Source organism: Polypterus senegalus, unplaced genomic scaffold, assembly GCF_016835505.1.
Source record: "Polypterus senegalus isolate Bchr_013 unplaced genomic scaffold, ASM1683550v1 scaffold_92, whole genome shotgun sequence".
NCBI classification, from domain to species: domain Eukaryota; kingdom Metazoa; phylum Chordata; class Cladistia; order Polypteriformes; family Polypteridae; genus Polypterus; species Polypterus senegalus.
In genome coordinates, this window is record NW_024380944.1 from 3,630 (window position 1) to 20,000 (window position 16,371).

A 16,371-nucleotide genomic window follows, 5' to 3' on the forward strand; every position below is an offset into this window, starting at 1 on the left:
ATATATATATATATATACACACATACATACATACATATATACATACACACACACACACATTATATATACAGTATCTATATCTATATATATATATATATACACATACACACACACACATTATATCTATATCTATATCTATATCTATATCTATATCTATATCTATATCTATATCTATATATATATATATATATATATATATATATATATATATATATATATATATAAAATACCAGCTTTGCAGTGGCTAAGTACTGCCTTAAAAGTTTTATTAAGAAGAAAATTAAACCTTTTTAAACTGAGGGAAAATATACCAATAATTATTTGTTAAGGATCTCTTTGTATACCATGTTGTCAGTTTGGCCTCCGGTTGTAATATACGAAGCTGTGCGCTGAGCTTACTCTTGAGCATGTAACGCATAGTTGGCCATGTGAACAGTAATCTTGTCTGAAATCTCACAGCTTGGATTGCTGCTGTCATAATCGGGTTTGAGTTTCATGGTTTGTTTCAATTACGACAGTATTTGTAGGACTTGTGTTGAAGAGACATTCGCATCTGTCAATCGCTAGCACACAACCGTTTCATTGATAAAATCACATCCAGCTTTTGAGAGTTTAAACATTCATAAACATCAAAGTGTCCACTACTGAAATCGTCACCTGTCAATCTAAGATGTTTAAGAGGCATTGGCAGTTGTCCAAAGGTGTAAAATATTTGGCCATTTCGATACACTTGAAAGACAACCAACAATTCAGCGGCAGCCATCAACTCACATGCAGATCCATAGGTGAAGGGCTTAAGCATTTCACTCTTCTAGTGCTCCTGTAGTCTAATTATCTCCTGTACCGTCATCAGTCCACACCTTGAACCTGTCCCAGTCATTCAATACATAGGACAGAATGTTCCTCCGATATCAAGAGTGAGCCTGATATGGCCGTGCAATATGTAACAAAGAGAATGGAAAAGGTAGGTGCCATCTCGGCATGGAAACCACTCAGTAAGTGACAGTTCTTGATCGATGGTGATCACCTCGATAGACATGGTAATGGGGTTGGAATGATAAAGGAAATGGGTACCTGAGCAATGTAAAGGAAGTGTAAAATACCTACAGAATAACTATAATTGTAATAAACAAACAATAAAACAGCGGAGAGCCGTGGATTAAATAAAAAGGCTGTAGTTATCAGCAGGAGACGTGAATCCCGTGGGCGGCAAGAAAGGGAATGTAGAGACCGGAGCGACGGATGGCCTTATATAGGCAGGCAGCCAACAACGCGGGTGACCGAGGTGCAGGCTATGGATGTATATATGTACGTAAGTAAGATTCAGTTAGCGTTGGGAACCCGAGTACCAAATTTCTTGAAGATGGGCCTATAAGTAACAAAGACTGTTGAAAAGTTCAATATATGGCCGCGATGGCGCCATACTCACTGAAATAAGTACGTACATTGGTTTCGTTAGCACTGGGAAGCCGCCACCAAATTTCGTGAAGATGGGGCCATAAATAAGAAAGTTCAACATGGCGGACGCTGTTGACCGTATGACTGTTACGTGTAGAATTTCGAATGAAACCTGCTTACCTTTTGTAAGTAAGCTGTAAGGAATGAGCCTTCCAAATTTCAGCCTTCTACCTACACGGGAAGTTGGAGAATTAGTGACGCTTGGAAAATTCAATATGGCGGCCGACAGTGGCCATACCACCAAATAAGTAATGTACATCGGTTTTGGTTAGCGAGGGAAGCCACCTACCAAATTTCGTTAAGATGGGGTCAGCCTTCTACCTACATGGGAAGTTGGAGAATTAGTGATGAGTGAGTGAGTGAGTGAGTGAGTGAGGGCTTTGCCTTTATTATTATAGATAAATACATTTTCATACTTTACAGTTTCATATTTGTATATGCTCATATTTTCATATTTACATAAATTATATTTTCATATTTTTATATTTTCATAAATCATATTTTCATATTTGGGGTGGGGCTTAAAGTCGCTAATCATATTTGGGACGGGCTTAAAGTCATCAATCAATCTAACACCTCTTTGACAGTTGCTTTCTGTATGTACTACTGGACATCAAATCTACACTTTTTGAATGACATTCTACTAAATCACAATTCAAAACAGAATATCAGTATGATGTCATTTGAAAGTTGTGGAAAATGATCTGGATTCCGAAGTTTCTGTGTTATATGTCTATAAGTACGAAACTTTCAAGGGCCCAAATAAATGTGGATTCAACTTTCAAAATGTGTTATGTATGCCTTTTGTGGGTACATTTATCATGATTGAGATTCAGTTTTTTGAGAGCATGCCTTTGTGAACAGAATCCAATTTAAAGTATTCATTTTTATTATAATTTAACTCAAAACTTGTATTTTTGTAAAAATATTGTTTCATTAAACAATGATTTACTATTACTTAATTCTTTATTAGTGCAAGCTCTCTCTGAGGAACTCCATAAATCAAAACCTTATCATCAATTTTTCTCCATATGAAGTTGATGAAGGGTTGGGGAGGACAGTGAAAGACCCCCAACAAGCAGAACTGCAAATAGTCCTTTAAATGGAACAACACCTCCACCTTCCAAAACTTACCACTTACAGGTACCCTGATTTCTCAAGAGAATTTAAAGAGCAGCAGTTATCAATCTTGGGAGATAATTAATGATAGAGTTTACTTAACAAGAAAGAAGGCAAAAACATTTAACACATCTTTCCCAAATGTCCTCTTACCTCGCATGTAGCGCTCCAGCTCGGGCATACTGGGGCCAATCACAACCAAACCTGCTGACGAAGTCATTTTCTTCCATTAGCATGGCATTTGTTGTTATGGCTGCAGTTGCCTGTTCTACAACTGAGGACGCCAGCTGATCCTAAAACAAACATCACAGGAAAATACATTCTAGAGAAAGTGCTTTTTATTAAGCTTTAATCATCTCTACCATTGTAGACCATCTGCAACCTACCAGTCGTGTTCTGTGTGTTAGGATGCGAGGCTCCATTTTCTTCTTGAGCTGTGGGCTGTATACACGGTGGGAGCCACCTGGATTACCGCTGGTGTGAGCTTTGGTGGAGGCTGCACCACTGGCCTGGGAACAGGAACCATTGGGGGCATCGGGTCCGATCTGCCTGAGAAAGGAATAGAAAACGCCACTCGAGACGACATTTGCTAAATATTCTACAGGTGCAGAAGCAACGTAATTTAGGTTATTCAAAAATTAGACAACAACATTCACAGCAAATATTTAACTTTTAAAACTGGCTACAATAAGAAAGCAGAGACTTAAAAGCATAAAAGGATCTCAAATCATATGCAGTCCTCTTATCTAGTGACATTTTTGCCCAAAACTGATCTGTAATTAAAGGAAATTTTTTCAGTTTAGATTTTTTTTCAAGTTACTTTTAAAGAGGTCCTCAAGAGGACATATAAAGTTTAAACTTTACCGAGTCAAAGGGTTCATGTGGCCCATGTGATGTGGAGGTGATCCTGGTATCGGAGGTCCCACCATTATGGGTGGGGGTGGTGGCGGTCGGGGCATTGGGGTGCCACCATCGGAGGGGAGGAGGACCCTGTATCATTGGCATTCGATATGCGCCTGCAGAAAGCACAAAAGGAAAATAAATATCACAAAGATTCGCTTTAGCGAGGTCCTCAAATCAAATGACAGAATAGAGCTTCACAAGATTTTAACATGGGTGGAAACAAAGTAAACTGCAAAGAATTCAAAATTAGCGTCAAACCAATAAAGTGATATCACATACTTAAAAATGGTGTGCAAATAAGCAAGTGCTGTCTGAAATATCTTTCATGGGCAGAAGTTTCCAAGTCAAGAGATGTCAAAATTGTATCTTTTACCCTTTGTTAATTTTTGGTTGTTAAGGGCCTGTAACTAATTGTACTGTCCTTCAAAGTTCTAATGTTTTAACAGTGAATGCTGCCCCTGTCCTGTTCACTGTCTTCACAACAGACTTCCAGTATGACACCAGCACTTGTCACCTACAGACATTTTCAGATGATTCCTCCATCACAGACTGCATTAATAATGGAGAAGAGTCGGAATACAGGAAGCTTGTGGAGGACTTTGTCTTGTGCGCAGGGAGAACCACATCCCAAACACAAAACAGCTGTTAACGGCAGGAATCGATCCAGTCAAATGCACTGTGTATTTTGGACATAACATAAAACAGAAACGCCTCTCTACCAATACCTTAATGTATTACTACTTGATGCAATCAGCTAATCTGTTAAACCAAACAACCATTTTATTTTATTTAGCAGCTTTTCTTATTATTGGTTCCATCCTAAGGCACTTTATTGGCACACTTACACAGTATGACTGTTGATATGTAGTTTAGAGTTGGAGGACTAAAAGGTTAAATGACTTGCTCAGCAGGTTGGCTGCCTCTTTAAAGTCCACTGGATGCCCAGTCTTACCTGTTCTTTGTAGAATATGAGGTACAAAAGCAGGCCTCAACACAGGTGGGGGTCGTGGAGGAACAGCTACAAAAGAATAAGAGAACAGCAGTCATGCAGCAGGACACCACCGGTATGAAACGATTCTTAAAGGAATGAAGAGGCAAAACTACACAATTACACCAATTTATTCTTTTAATTTACTTAGCAGACTTAATAAATCCACTTATGTTTCTTTTTCTTCTTGAATATAATTTTCAGTTTGCTGCACTTTCAATTCAATTAATAACTAGCAGAATACACACGCAAGAGCGAGAAGTAGTGTGTTAAAGAAGTTATGAAAAGAAAAGGAAAAATTTTTAAATAACGTAACATGATTGTCAATGTAATTGTTTTGTCATTGATATGAGTGTTGCTGTCATATCTATTGTGAACGGTGGCGGACACAGACAGACGGACATCTTTGTTTTCACCCAACACACCGCTTATTTACACTATTTTACAATGTTCATGCACTCACAACCCCAGTGCCTCCAGCACCAATTCCCCAAAGTCCAGGTCACACAGCCCTTTGCCATTCTCCTGGCCGCCCCGCCCTCACTCCAGCTCCGCTTGCTTCCTCCCGACTCGCCAATGACTGGAGGGAGGCCCCTGTGGCGGAATTGCCAGCTGCGCACTGGGCCGCCCGGTGTACCCTGTCGTCTTCCCCCAGCACTTCCTGGTGTGGCGGAAATGCTGGGCTCCAGGGCTGATCGGGCAGCGGCCGCAACCTGGCGGTGGCCACGGGCCCCTACAGGGCTGGGCTTCCATGCTCCCTACCCAAGGCCCCCTACGCGTAACCAGGGCGGACACCCCTCGTGGTCTGGTGGAGGTACAGGCCCTCCTCCGGTCCTCCTGCCCCGGGCTCCTGCCTCGGCCGGATGTGGCAGATGATGGTCTGGAAGTGGCGCGCTCGGCAGTGGCCATTGGCCCCTACAGGGCTGGGCTTCCATGCCCCTACCCGAGGCCACCAGTGTAACCAGGCGAACACCCTCGCATTCTGGAGGAGGTACAAGCCTCCTCTGGTCCTCCTGGGCGCCCGCCGGTGCCACATATATCTATATATCTATATATATATATATATATATATAAATATATATATAGTAAAATACCCGTGCAGAGCGGAGAAGTAAAAAGAAAAGGAAACATTTTAATAATAACGTAACATGATTGACAATGTAATTGTTTTGTTATTGTTATGAGTGTTGCTGGCATATATATATAAATATGTATATATACTGCTCAAAAGAATTAAAGGAACACTTTTAATGAGAGTATAGCATAAAGTCAATGAAACTTCTGGGATGTTAATCTGGTCAGTTAAGTAGCAGAGGGGTTGTTAATCAGTTTCAGCTGCTGTGGTGTTAATGAAATTAACAACAGATGCACTAGAGGGGCAACAATGAGATGACCCCAAAACAGGAATGGTTTAACAGGTGGAGGCCACTGACATTTTTCCTCCTCATCTTTTCTGACTGTTTCTTCACTAGTTTTGCATTTGGCTACAGTCAGTGTCACTACTGGTAGCACGAGGTGATACCTGGACCCTACAGAGGTTGCACAGGTAGTCCAACTTCTCCAGGATGGCACATCAATACGTGTCATTGCCAGAAGGTTTGCTGTGTCTCCCTGCACAGTCTCAAGGGCATGGAGGAGATTCTAGGAGACAAGCAGTAACTCTAGGAGAGCCATAGAAGGTCCATAACCCATCAGCAGAACCAGTATCTGCTCCTTTGGGCAAGGAGGAACAGGATGAGCACTGCCAGAGCCCTACAAAATGACCTCCAACAGGCCACTGGTGTGAATGTCTCTGACCAAACAATCAGAAACAGACTTCATGAGGGTTGCCTGGGGCCCAAATGTCTACTGCGCCTGTGCTCACTGCACAGCACCGGGAGCTCAATTGGCATTTGCCATAGAATACCAGAATTGGCAGGTCCACCACTGGCGCCCTGTGCTTTTCACAGATGTGAACAGGTTCACCCTGAGTATATGTGAAAGACGTGAAAGGGTCAGGAGAAGCCGTGGAGAATATTATGCTGCCTGTAACATCGCTTAGCATGACTGGTTTGGTGGTGGGTCAGTGATGATCTTGGAGGCATATCCATGGAGCGACTCACAGACCTCTACAGGCTAGACAACGGCACCTTGACTGCCATTAGGTATCAGGATGAAATCCTTGGACCCATTGTCAGACCCTATGCTGGTGCAGTAGGTCCTGGTTTCCTCCTAATGCACGACAATGCCCGGCCTCATGTGGCAAGAGTATGCAGGCAGTACCTGGAGGATGAAGGAATTGAAACAATTGAATGGCCTTCACGATCCCCTGACTTAAACCCAATAGAACATCTGTGGGACATTATGTTTCGGGTCCATTAGGCGCCAGGTTGCTCCTCAGACTGTACAACAGCTCAGGGATGCCCTCATACAGATCTGGGAGGAAATGCCACAAGACACCATCCGTCGTCTCATTAGGAGCATGCCCCGACGATTGTCAAGCATGCATACAAGCTCGTGGGGGCCACACAAGATACTGAAAAGCATTTTGAGTAGCAGAAATTAAGTTTTTGAAAAATGGACTAGCCTGCCACATCTTCATTTCACTCTGATTTTAGGGTGTCTATCTAATGGATGTATCTAATGTGTTTCTTTAAAGTGTTCCTTTAATTTTTGTGAGCAGTGTGTGTATATATATATATATATATATATATATATATATATATATATATACAAATACATACATGTACATATATACACGCACATATACTATGGGGTGCCAAACAGGCAAATACATTGATTTTCTGAATATATAAAGTCGGCCAGAATTTATAAACTAATTCCTGAATATATAAAGTCAAAGTCAAAATATATTGATTGAAATGACTCTGAACTGAAGTAAGTTAACAAAAACGTATTCAGAAAAATAAATTAAAAAAAACTGTTTGGTTAATGTTTTGAAAATGATGCATGTGCCCTGCCCAGGATTGGTTCCTGCCTTGCCCAGTGTTGTCTGGGATTGGCTCCAGCAGACCCCGTGACCCTGTGGTCGGATTCAACGGGTTGAAAAATGGATGAATATTCCAGTGCTTACTTTATATATTCCAACGCTGACTTTATATATTCAAGTTTTGACTTTATATATTCCGACAGTGACTTTATATATACAAGTTTTGACTTTATATAGTTAAATTTAGTCATCATTGCATAACTTTTCTTTACCATAGAAATTTAAAGACTAAATTCAACTTCCATTCCTACCAAAGATATTTCTGGCGACTAAATAGAACCTACTTATACCCAAATTCGAGCTATTGAGCTGTCGACTTGAGGCGCTGCCACATAAAGATAATGTTTTCTGCTGTCGATCGGTTGTTGGGGAGAATAGTCTTCTGACAGAGATTGACAGCGGTATCCCAGAGGTGGAACTTCTGGTTGGTTCGGGATTCATTTGCATAAAGCGCCGCCTTTGAAGAAGGAGAAGGAAGGAGAAAGAAGGAGAAAGAAGAACATCGGATAACAGAAAAGGCAGATCAGCTTCTGCTCTGGCCATGAGAAAAGCCTAGGAGTTCCTATCAGTCCTGTCTGAAGGTGGATGGTCTTCACTTTAGTACCTGGGAATCGATCGTTCGCTATTACTTACGGACTCGCTGAGCTATCAAAACGGACTTAATATACTGTAATCATGGCGCAAGTCTGACTGTATGTCTTTTATGACGAAAAGGAGATTGGTTATATAGTCCGCTATTTTCAGGACTCCTCATCAGCTCGCCGCCATTGTGGGAGTATTACAATGGACTATCTATGACCTATTTATTATCTCTGAACAGGAATTGGGGATGAAAACTGTTCATGTGTAGATACATGTATATGTGTGTGTCGCTGCAAATTAAGGGTTACTTAGGTTCGGTGGGGCGATCCATGTTTAAGGGATTGTTTTTCTATTTGTTGTTTATTTGAAGGGACTGCAAGGATAAATATGGACTATGGTGTGCAGTGACCTATAAATGTATTGATATTAAGGGATTGTTTTATTAGAATAAAGGCAATACGGAAATTTATTAAGGTGTGATATTGGCCTATCCTTTTATCATCTGCCTTTAGCTAGGTCAGAATAGTGGTAGCATTACTCTCAGGCTAGTGCTCGAGACAATTTTACAGCCTGCCTGCCTGAATGAGTCACCTCGCCGCTCTTACTTTTTACCGTTCATTTAATCATGGCTAGTGGCGGAAAAATTATAAAATGGAAGGAGGATTACACTGAATATGGCTTTACCAAAACAATTATTGATGGTGAATCGATTATTCATAAAGCTTGAATTGGTGATCTGTTTTTCTGTGTTAACCTCAGATTTTTCATACTTCTTCTCAAACCAAGGGGGTGCGAGGGTAAAATGAATCGGGAAGCGCTGATCAATGTAATCCGTGTACCAGGAAATCATGCATTGACAAAGCTCCCTTTGCTTGTAATGCAAAGTGTGATTAAATGCATTATTTTTAACGTTATGGAGCACATGCATCAAGCTTCTCAGCTGTGCTTGTGCTAAGAAAAGGAAAGGTTTTAAAAATAACGTAACACGATTGTCAATGTGACCTTTTGTAAGTAGTGCCTGGAGGATTCAGTGTGGTGAAACTCTAGAGACAGCGTGTGTATTAACTTGTGGATTTTTCTGTGAGTATTTGGTGGCAGCGTCACAAAGTCATTTCTGTAAGACGCCGCGTTAGCCGCGGAGCTCAGCTCAGAGCGAAATGAGGTGAATGGGAGGGGAGATGATGACGAGACTCCACCACCCACCTTAACTGTCAATCCCCACAAACACAGTCTCTCAGAATTTGCATAACCACACCCCTTCACCTACAATTTTAACTTAGTTACAAAGCGATCAAAACTCGTTTATATCCTCGCCCCTCTCATTAAACTTGTATCCCGCATTACCCGTGGGCATGACAAGCGGCAGCGCAGCGTGTCTATGAACTTAATTTAAACTTTAGTTTTACACCGTGCTTTGTTTCAAAGTAGCAGCACTCATGAATATGGTTGTATATGTCGTCGCTTGCTTCTTATTGTTTCGCTGCCTTCTCAATTATATAATGCATGTTTTCTTCAGTGCTTTTTGGAGCTCTTCCTGGTTTTCTACATACTGCGTTGACAGTCAGTTCACGCGTGATTACGTGGGCGGCGTGATGATGTCACGAAACTCCCCCCACGGCTTTCGAGCTCAACTCCATTACAGTACATGGAGAAAAATACCTTCCAGTTATGACCGTTCTGGCGTAGAATTTCAAATGAAACCTGCCCAACTTTTGTAAGGAAGCTGTAAGGAATGAGTCTGCCAAATTTCAGCCTTCTACCTACACGGAAGTTGGAGAATTAGTAATGAGTCAGTCAGTCAGTGAGGGCTTTGCCTTTTATTAGTATAGATGACTTAACTGGCACTCACTAATCATTATATACACTAGGGTTGCCAATGTGGTATACTTTAAAATATTTGGAGAACTAGCAGCTGCCACAGGACAGTCTTATGTGGATTTACTTCAGGATCAAACAAGGGTGTAATAAGGGGGAGCAACATTGTTTTACTCAAACTCCATTTCCCTCCATAGAGTAGAAAAGCAGCAGCTGGAAGGCGACTAACATTTCTACACAAATTCCACCTCTTCTGCCTCACCAGCACAAAAGCGGAGCTGAGACACCCAGAGGTGTTATTTTAACCAGCACAGACTGAGCTGTTAACTTTGCCCACAAGAGGGCAGCAAAACCTCAATTTGCAGAAGCGCTGCACTTTGGTTGAAAATTGCTTTTGTTCCCCCAGCCCATAACCCCCAATTTTGAGAAGCATCACATTAAGCGGAGGTCTGCAGGTTGGAGCCCCAACTATTCCCCTGACCCTCACAGGACAGTTTCTTATAAGACTCTGCCAGCACAAACCTTCTTGTAGAATGACTAGGAGAGGGTGGGCGCCAGTTGCCCGATGTCTCCAGGACTGCAGTCGTGTCTGACTTTGTCCTTTATGGCTGGTCATTGACGTCCCAGTTTATTTTCCCCATTAATTCTGCTGATTCAACTTTAGTTTTCCTCTTCTCCACTGTCAACTGGCCCCAGTTTAATGATGAGGTTATCAGCCAGACACGTTAGGTTCCATTTATGATAATCAATTTGGAGCTTCTTTGTTTTACTGTATTTAAATTAATCTTATGTATGCATTATCAGCCAATATAAAGCTATTACATTATTTCTTTCTTCCTCAGTCCCACAAGTGCACTTGAAGCAGTTTTTCTAAATGCTTTTCCAGTACAGAAAAATTATTATTTTATATCTGATTCTGTCTCATTTATTCGTAAACAGGATGTCCCTGACTGTTATTTAAGGCTAAAGCCTTCTCAATAAGACAAACAGAAAATAAGTCATAATTCAGATTTTTTTTCCTTTTATCACAAAACTTTAGAATCCCCACTTTAAGGAACCATATACAGTCAATACTGTTTATCCCGGTTAATCCGTTCCAGACTCAACCACGATAAATGAATTTTCACAAAGTAGGATTCTTTATTTATAAATCGAATATTTTCGCAGTTGGAGCATAGAAAACCTGTTTACGACCTTCTAAATAACATTTTCTAACATTATTAGAGCCCTCTAGACATGAAATAACACCCTTTAGTCAAATGTTTAAACTGTGCTCCATGATAAGACAGAGATGACAGTTCCGTCTCACAATTAAAAGAATGCAAACATATCTTCCTCTTCAAAGTGCACCTCAGAGAGAGAGGCAGAGAGAGAAAAGCAAACAATCAAAAATCAATACGTGCTGTTGGGCTTTCAAGTATGCGAGGCACCGCCGGACAAAGCAGCTACTGAAGGCAGCAATGTGAAGGTATTCTTTCAGCATTTTAGATGAGCGTCCATTATTCCTCTGTGTAAACAGCCCTCTGCTCACACCCCTCCATCAGAGCAGAGAATGTCAGAGAGAGAGACAGAGAAAAGCAAATAATCAAAAATCAATACGTGCTGTTTGGGCTTTCAAGTATGCGAGATCACTGTAATTAGTCTCTATCTTATGCAACTGCTATTTAGACACATAATGCCTAAAACAAAGAGCCGTAATTAAAACCATTCAGACCACCTGTATTAAAATACTGCTGCAACCATAAGCGAGAAAAAAAAAAGTAAACTATGCTAACCCTGACTGGACACAACTTCATACCATACTGATCCAGCTACCTCAAAAGCAGCTCCTTTGTGACCAAGTCCACAGATGCTGACAGACCTTTTATTCTGAATGCCACTGCCCACTCAACACCTTGAAAATAAAAACCCACCTAACCCGCTTCTTTTAGTTCTCTACGCTACTCTTGCCCAGTCATGTTCTTACTAACTGGCCCACATTCACCAACATCTTTTCAGGACATTAAGTTATTAAAGTAGCCAATGAAAGGAGCTTATGAACCACAGTCACTGGCCACTCACTCCACCATATTATTGCTACTGTGTTTTACTATTTTCAGTTGTGGTGCCTCTGGAATTTACAAAGTGCTTATGACAACGTTGAGTGGGTCGTGCAGCACTTGGCTGGCTCCTCGCAGCAAACATATTGTGACATGGATTTGAATAACAGCTGCCTGAGTACTGCAAGGACATTTATTTGTTACTGTTTATTAGTATAATAAAGGTCACAAGAAGAAGGTTTGTGTGTAAAATATATATATATATATATATAAATAAATACTACTCAGATTTGATTATTTAGCTAATTTGAAAGCCCTAATGTGAGCTGAGGAAAACCTGAGTACTTGGGGTGATGGCACTGCAGGTATGCTGACTGGTGCAACAAGAAAACTCCACAGAGACAGCGAGAGCTACAGTTACAGCCAGCAAGCGTCAATCCAACAGGCCACATCAGAACTCGTGGCTAATCGTCAATGCTGAGAAAATGATATACTCTGAATGTTCACTCTGAAAATAAAATAAGCTAGTATTTCAAAGCACCTCCATTAGCCGGACATTCGTGGCTCTGCTGATGACGCTACACTGAAACAGGAGGTAGAGCACTCTAATGATATGACATGCATCGCATTAATAGCAGCACAGAACAGAAGATGCAGAGCTGTGTGGCCATTAAAGCAGCTTACTTTAACGCTAAAGATGAATTAGCAAACGGACGTGTGTCGTTTCTTGAGTTTTAATGCCAACAGATTGTCCATTAGTAATAACAGGGTAGGATATGATAAAGGCATCTGAAAAGTATGATGACAGAGACGCAGTCTCATTAATGGAGGACATATTTACTCTAATTAAGTGTTAATTCCAGATGGATTCACGATACACAGTATCCAGCGTATGAATGCTTATAACGCACCTTGAAAACACAACACAAAGACTTTGAACATTCTAAAATAATAGTTTTCACTGAAATGTTTGACTTTACAAAGGCAACCCCAAAGTGCAGATTAATGTAAAGAAGGGACAGATTTAGAAAATGAAAGTAGTCTGTGACATTTGAAATCTGAATTCATTTGACAGGACTATTAAAATGTCACTTTTCATAAGTGCTATCAACAGATTAGTTTTTTCTGCATGTACAGGATCAAATGTCATAAAGCTAATAAAATGTCATGTTGACCAAAGCCTTTCAAATCAGATAAATGCCATTAAATGTACACAGAGTGTGTGCACAGGATAAAATAAGTAAGGAAGTCTCAAAAGACCGTGTCACTATTTATAGGGCTCACTCTGAAACTTCCTCAAGCCTTTAAAATCCCTAAACAGGTCAAAATGTAACCGTCTACTACCGTCCCACTGTGATATCCATAGTGTTACAATGGGACCGAACACAATGAGCTCATATCACCTACAATCAAGTATGGCCAATGATCAGATTTATATCTGTGATCATTCATAAATGACAGCCAATGTGTTTTAATACACGCAATGTTCTCCCAGAACTTTTTCCAGCCGGGTGGCATGAAAAAGTAGCCAGGTGGGCAGGACGGGTAAATTTGGTGGTTAGTTAATTATTCATTATTTTCTAGTGCTCAATATGACTTCCTTTTTAAGGTTTGACACTTGTGCCAGAATATTTTTATTAAATTTAAGAAGTATCCAATTCAGGATCCTGCAACCCTAGCAAAAATTTTAAATAACAATTGTTATGACATAAACCAAGGGCACAAGTATTGTCACTGTCGGAAGAAAAGAGAAAACAATGAAAACAATTAAGAAATATTCTTCAAAGCCAACTTGCATATGCAGGTGTCTTCAGTTAAATATTTATTTTGTTTTCTTCCTAGTAAAGGAACAACCCGCTTTTGCAGTGTTCCAACAGCTTTTCAAACAACATTGTATGTTTCAACTCATTTTTGCCAAACAATGCATGGATCTTAAAGCTCCCACAAAGGCATCTCTCTGTAAGTTATTTAACACAGATACCGATCTTCAATTTTCATGGTCCTGCAAGCTTTCTCTTTCAAATTCTTGTGCATGGCACATTTACCCAAGGTAACTCCATCTTTAGGAGATGTTTGTTTGAATATTTCATGCACAATGAGCACCACATACGACGTTCTTTGACCAGTAGCCAATCAAAATCTTTAAACCATTGTTTGTTTACGCCAGATAAGCGATGCTTAGATTGATCAATTGGCAGAGTGTGTGCTAAAGAGATTTCCCTGATGGACCAGCTGCTGCAATGTCTTTGTCTGAAATTGCCACATGAGGAGTTGGAGCGTCTTCAATAGTTTGTGGCGCTCTTTTCTGAAATAACTCAGCAGTGTTGTTTTCTGAACACATTTTTTGCTCACGCTTGGTAAAGCGTTTGGAAAAATTAAAAGTACCTAAGAATAAGACTTTTCAGTGGGAAAATAAGAGCCTGTTGGATATCCAATGCACACTTGCACTCGGCAGGGCAAGATATGTACAAAAAGGAATGGCAGATGGGTCACTTTAACAAAACTACAGAAGCATATTAGGGCCACGTGAAGAAAAAAACTATATGTTGAGAACAAAAGTCGACATGTTGACTTTACTCTCATGAGTCTTTTTATTTTATAACTCCTCCTCTCACCGCCCACCTCGCCTTTGCTTGTGAAGTGCTGCTCCGCTCCCGCTATTAGCATGTACAGCCTCCTCCTGCCTGCCCACCTCCCCATACTCTTTGCTTGTGAACTCCCGCTCCGCCTCGTCCCCTCTATTAGCTTTAGCACCTCGCAATTTGCGATCCTACTCTAAAATATTTGCCCACCTGCCCGCTCGTCCCTTGCCATGCTGTTATCTCACAATGTCATGCGAGATGACAGTCGGCCAACTAAATTAGCTGGGCAGAGTGCCCGGCTAAAAGACACTAGGGAGAACACTGACATGTCATGCTTTGTGTTGGCACAATTAATGTAAGCACGAAAACCTCTCAGCACATTTCTGCAACAGTTTACCCAGGAAATTTCTGGGTTGTGTGAATGTGTATAACAGACAACTAAGCTCTAAAGGTAAGATTTTTAAACTTTTTTTGTGTTGAACTATTGAACCACAGAACTTTGGTGACTTTCAGGTTTAACTGAGGTAATTAGCTTCTGATGTTAAATTACCTGGGCCCACAAAAGCAGCTGGAGGAAAAGCCACAATAGCAGCAGCCCGAGCCTCCAAGCTTTGCTGAACCTGAGAGAGACAGAGAGAGAAAAGTTGGTTATAAGCACTTCATATTAAAAGATGACATCAGGCATGAACTAAAATACTGGATACTTACAGACATGGCAGCTATGCTGCTAAAAGCACATACATCGAAAAAGTACAGAGAAGCAAAGCAAAAGGGCAAACATGAATTAAGCATTGCTTTCTATTCTAACTGGCTATATGAGCTCAAGTGTCCTTCACGTGGACCTAATCTGACCAGCAGACATCCTGCTATCATCTCAGAATGACTGACTACTTGAACCAAAAGCTCATTTGACTGAATGGGCTTCTCAAGCATCAAAAGTTGGAGCTTAAGATCAAAACCAAACATGTTTATAAAAAGATGAAACAGATGGGAATAAAGCTACATACTGCGTTTGAGTAACTGAATGTTAACCACTTGTCACACTGAAAATCAATCCTCTCTAAACCTTTACCAAAATTCTGCTTTATTTTGGATATCATATGCAATATTTATGAAGCAGTTCTACATCATACCTGGCTCATATATATTGCTCTTCTCTGCCTTTACATAGCAGCAGTTAGCAATACAGTCATGTAGAGAGTACATGGGGTAATGGACATTTATACAGAGGCACGCATACAAAAATGTGTGTCTGTATCATTGGAGTCGCCTTTAGAGACCAGGTCTATATTTAAGGAATCCACTTCTGTAATGAAATATATATACAGTGGAACCTCGGTTTGCAGAGCATAATTCGTTCGAACGTGCTCTCTAATCCAAAGCACTCAGATATCAAAGCGAATTTCCCCATAAGAAATAATGGAAACTCAGATGATTCGTTCCACAACCCAAAACTATTCATATAAAAATGATTAAGACAAAATATAAAGTAAAATACATAATACATATTAACCTGCACTTTACCTTTAAAAAGAATCATGGCTGGTGTGAGTTTCTAAACTCGTGGGATTCCACCCAACGGGACGACACGTGGAAGAGCATCCAAAACCAATCGCAGTCTCCCAGCGCTGTAGCAGTTCGCTGTATAAACACATTTAAAAAGATCACAGACATGCTACAAGCGCCTGCCGTCAATGGGCGATACAAGGAACATTATAAAGATCCCGCTACAATAAATAACAGCTGTTGCTGTTTCAAGCTGAAGCGGCTGGTGTTGTTAAAGTACTGAGACTCCGCTTCGTGTTTTGGGGCACAAGATGGGGACTCAGACTTCACAGCACACACGCAGTGCACGCCGCACACACACACAGTCACAATGCTGTAGTAAACAATATA

The 16,371-nt window shown here is 40.7% G+C and overlaps 1 protein-coding gene across 1 annotated transcript; it reads right to left on the reverse strand.

Annotated features, from left to right (window-relative positions):
• Positions 1-2,730: 2,730 nt before the first annotated feature.
• On the reverse strand, positions 2,731-15,098 carry LOC120520415 (RNA-binding protein 42-like; the record flags this gene model as incomplete). The annotated part of the gene is made up of 5 exons (XM_039742804.1): positions 15,026-15,098; positions 4,433-4,498; positions 3,442-3,593; positions 2,964-3,126; positions 2,731-2,870 (listed from the first exon to the last, which is right to left on the reverse strand). Coding segments are annotated over exons 3-5 (398 nt in total), but the record flags the coding sequence as incomplete, so codon positions are not given.
• Positions 15,099-16,371: the final 1,273 nt, after the last annotated feature.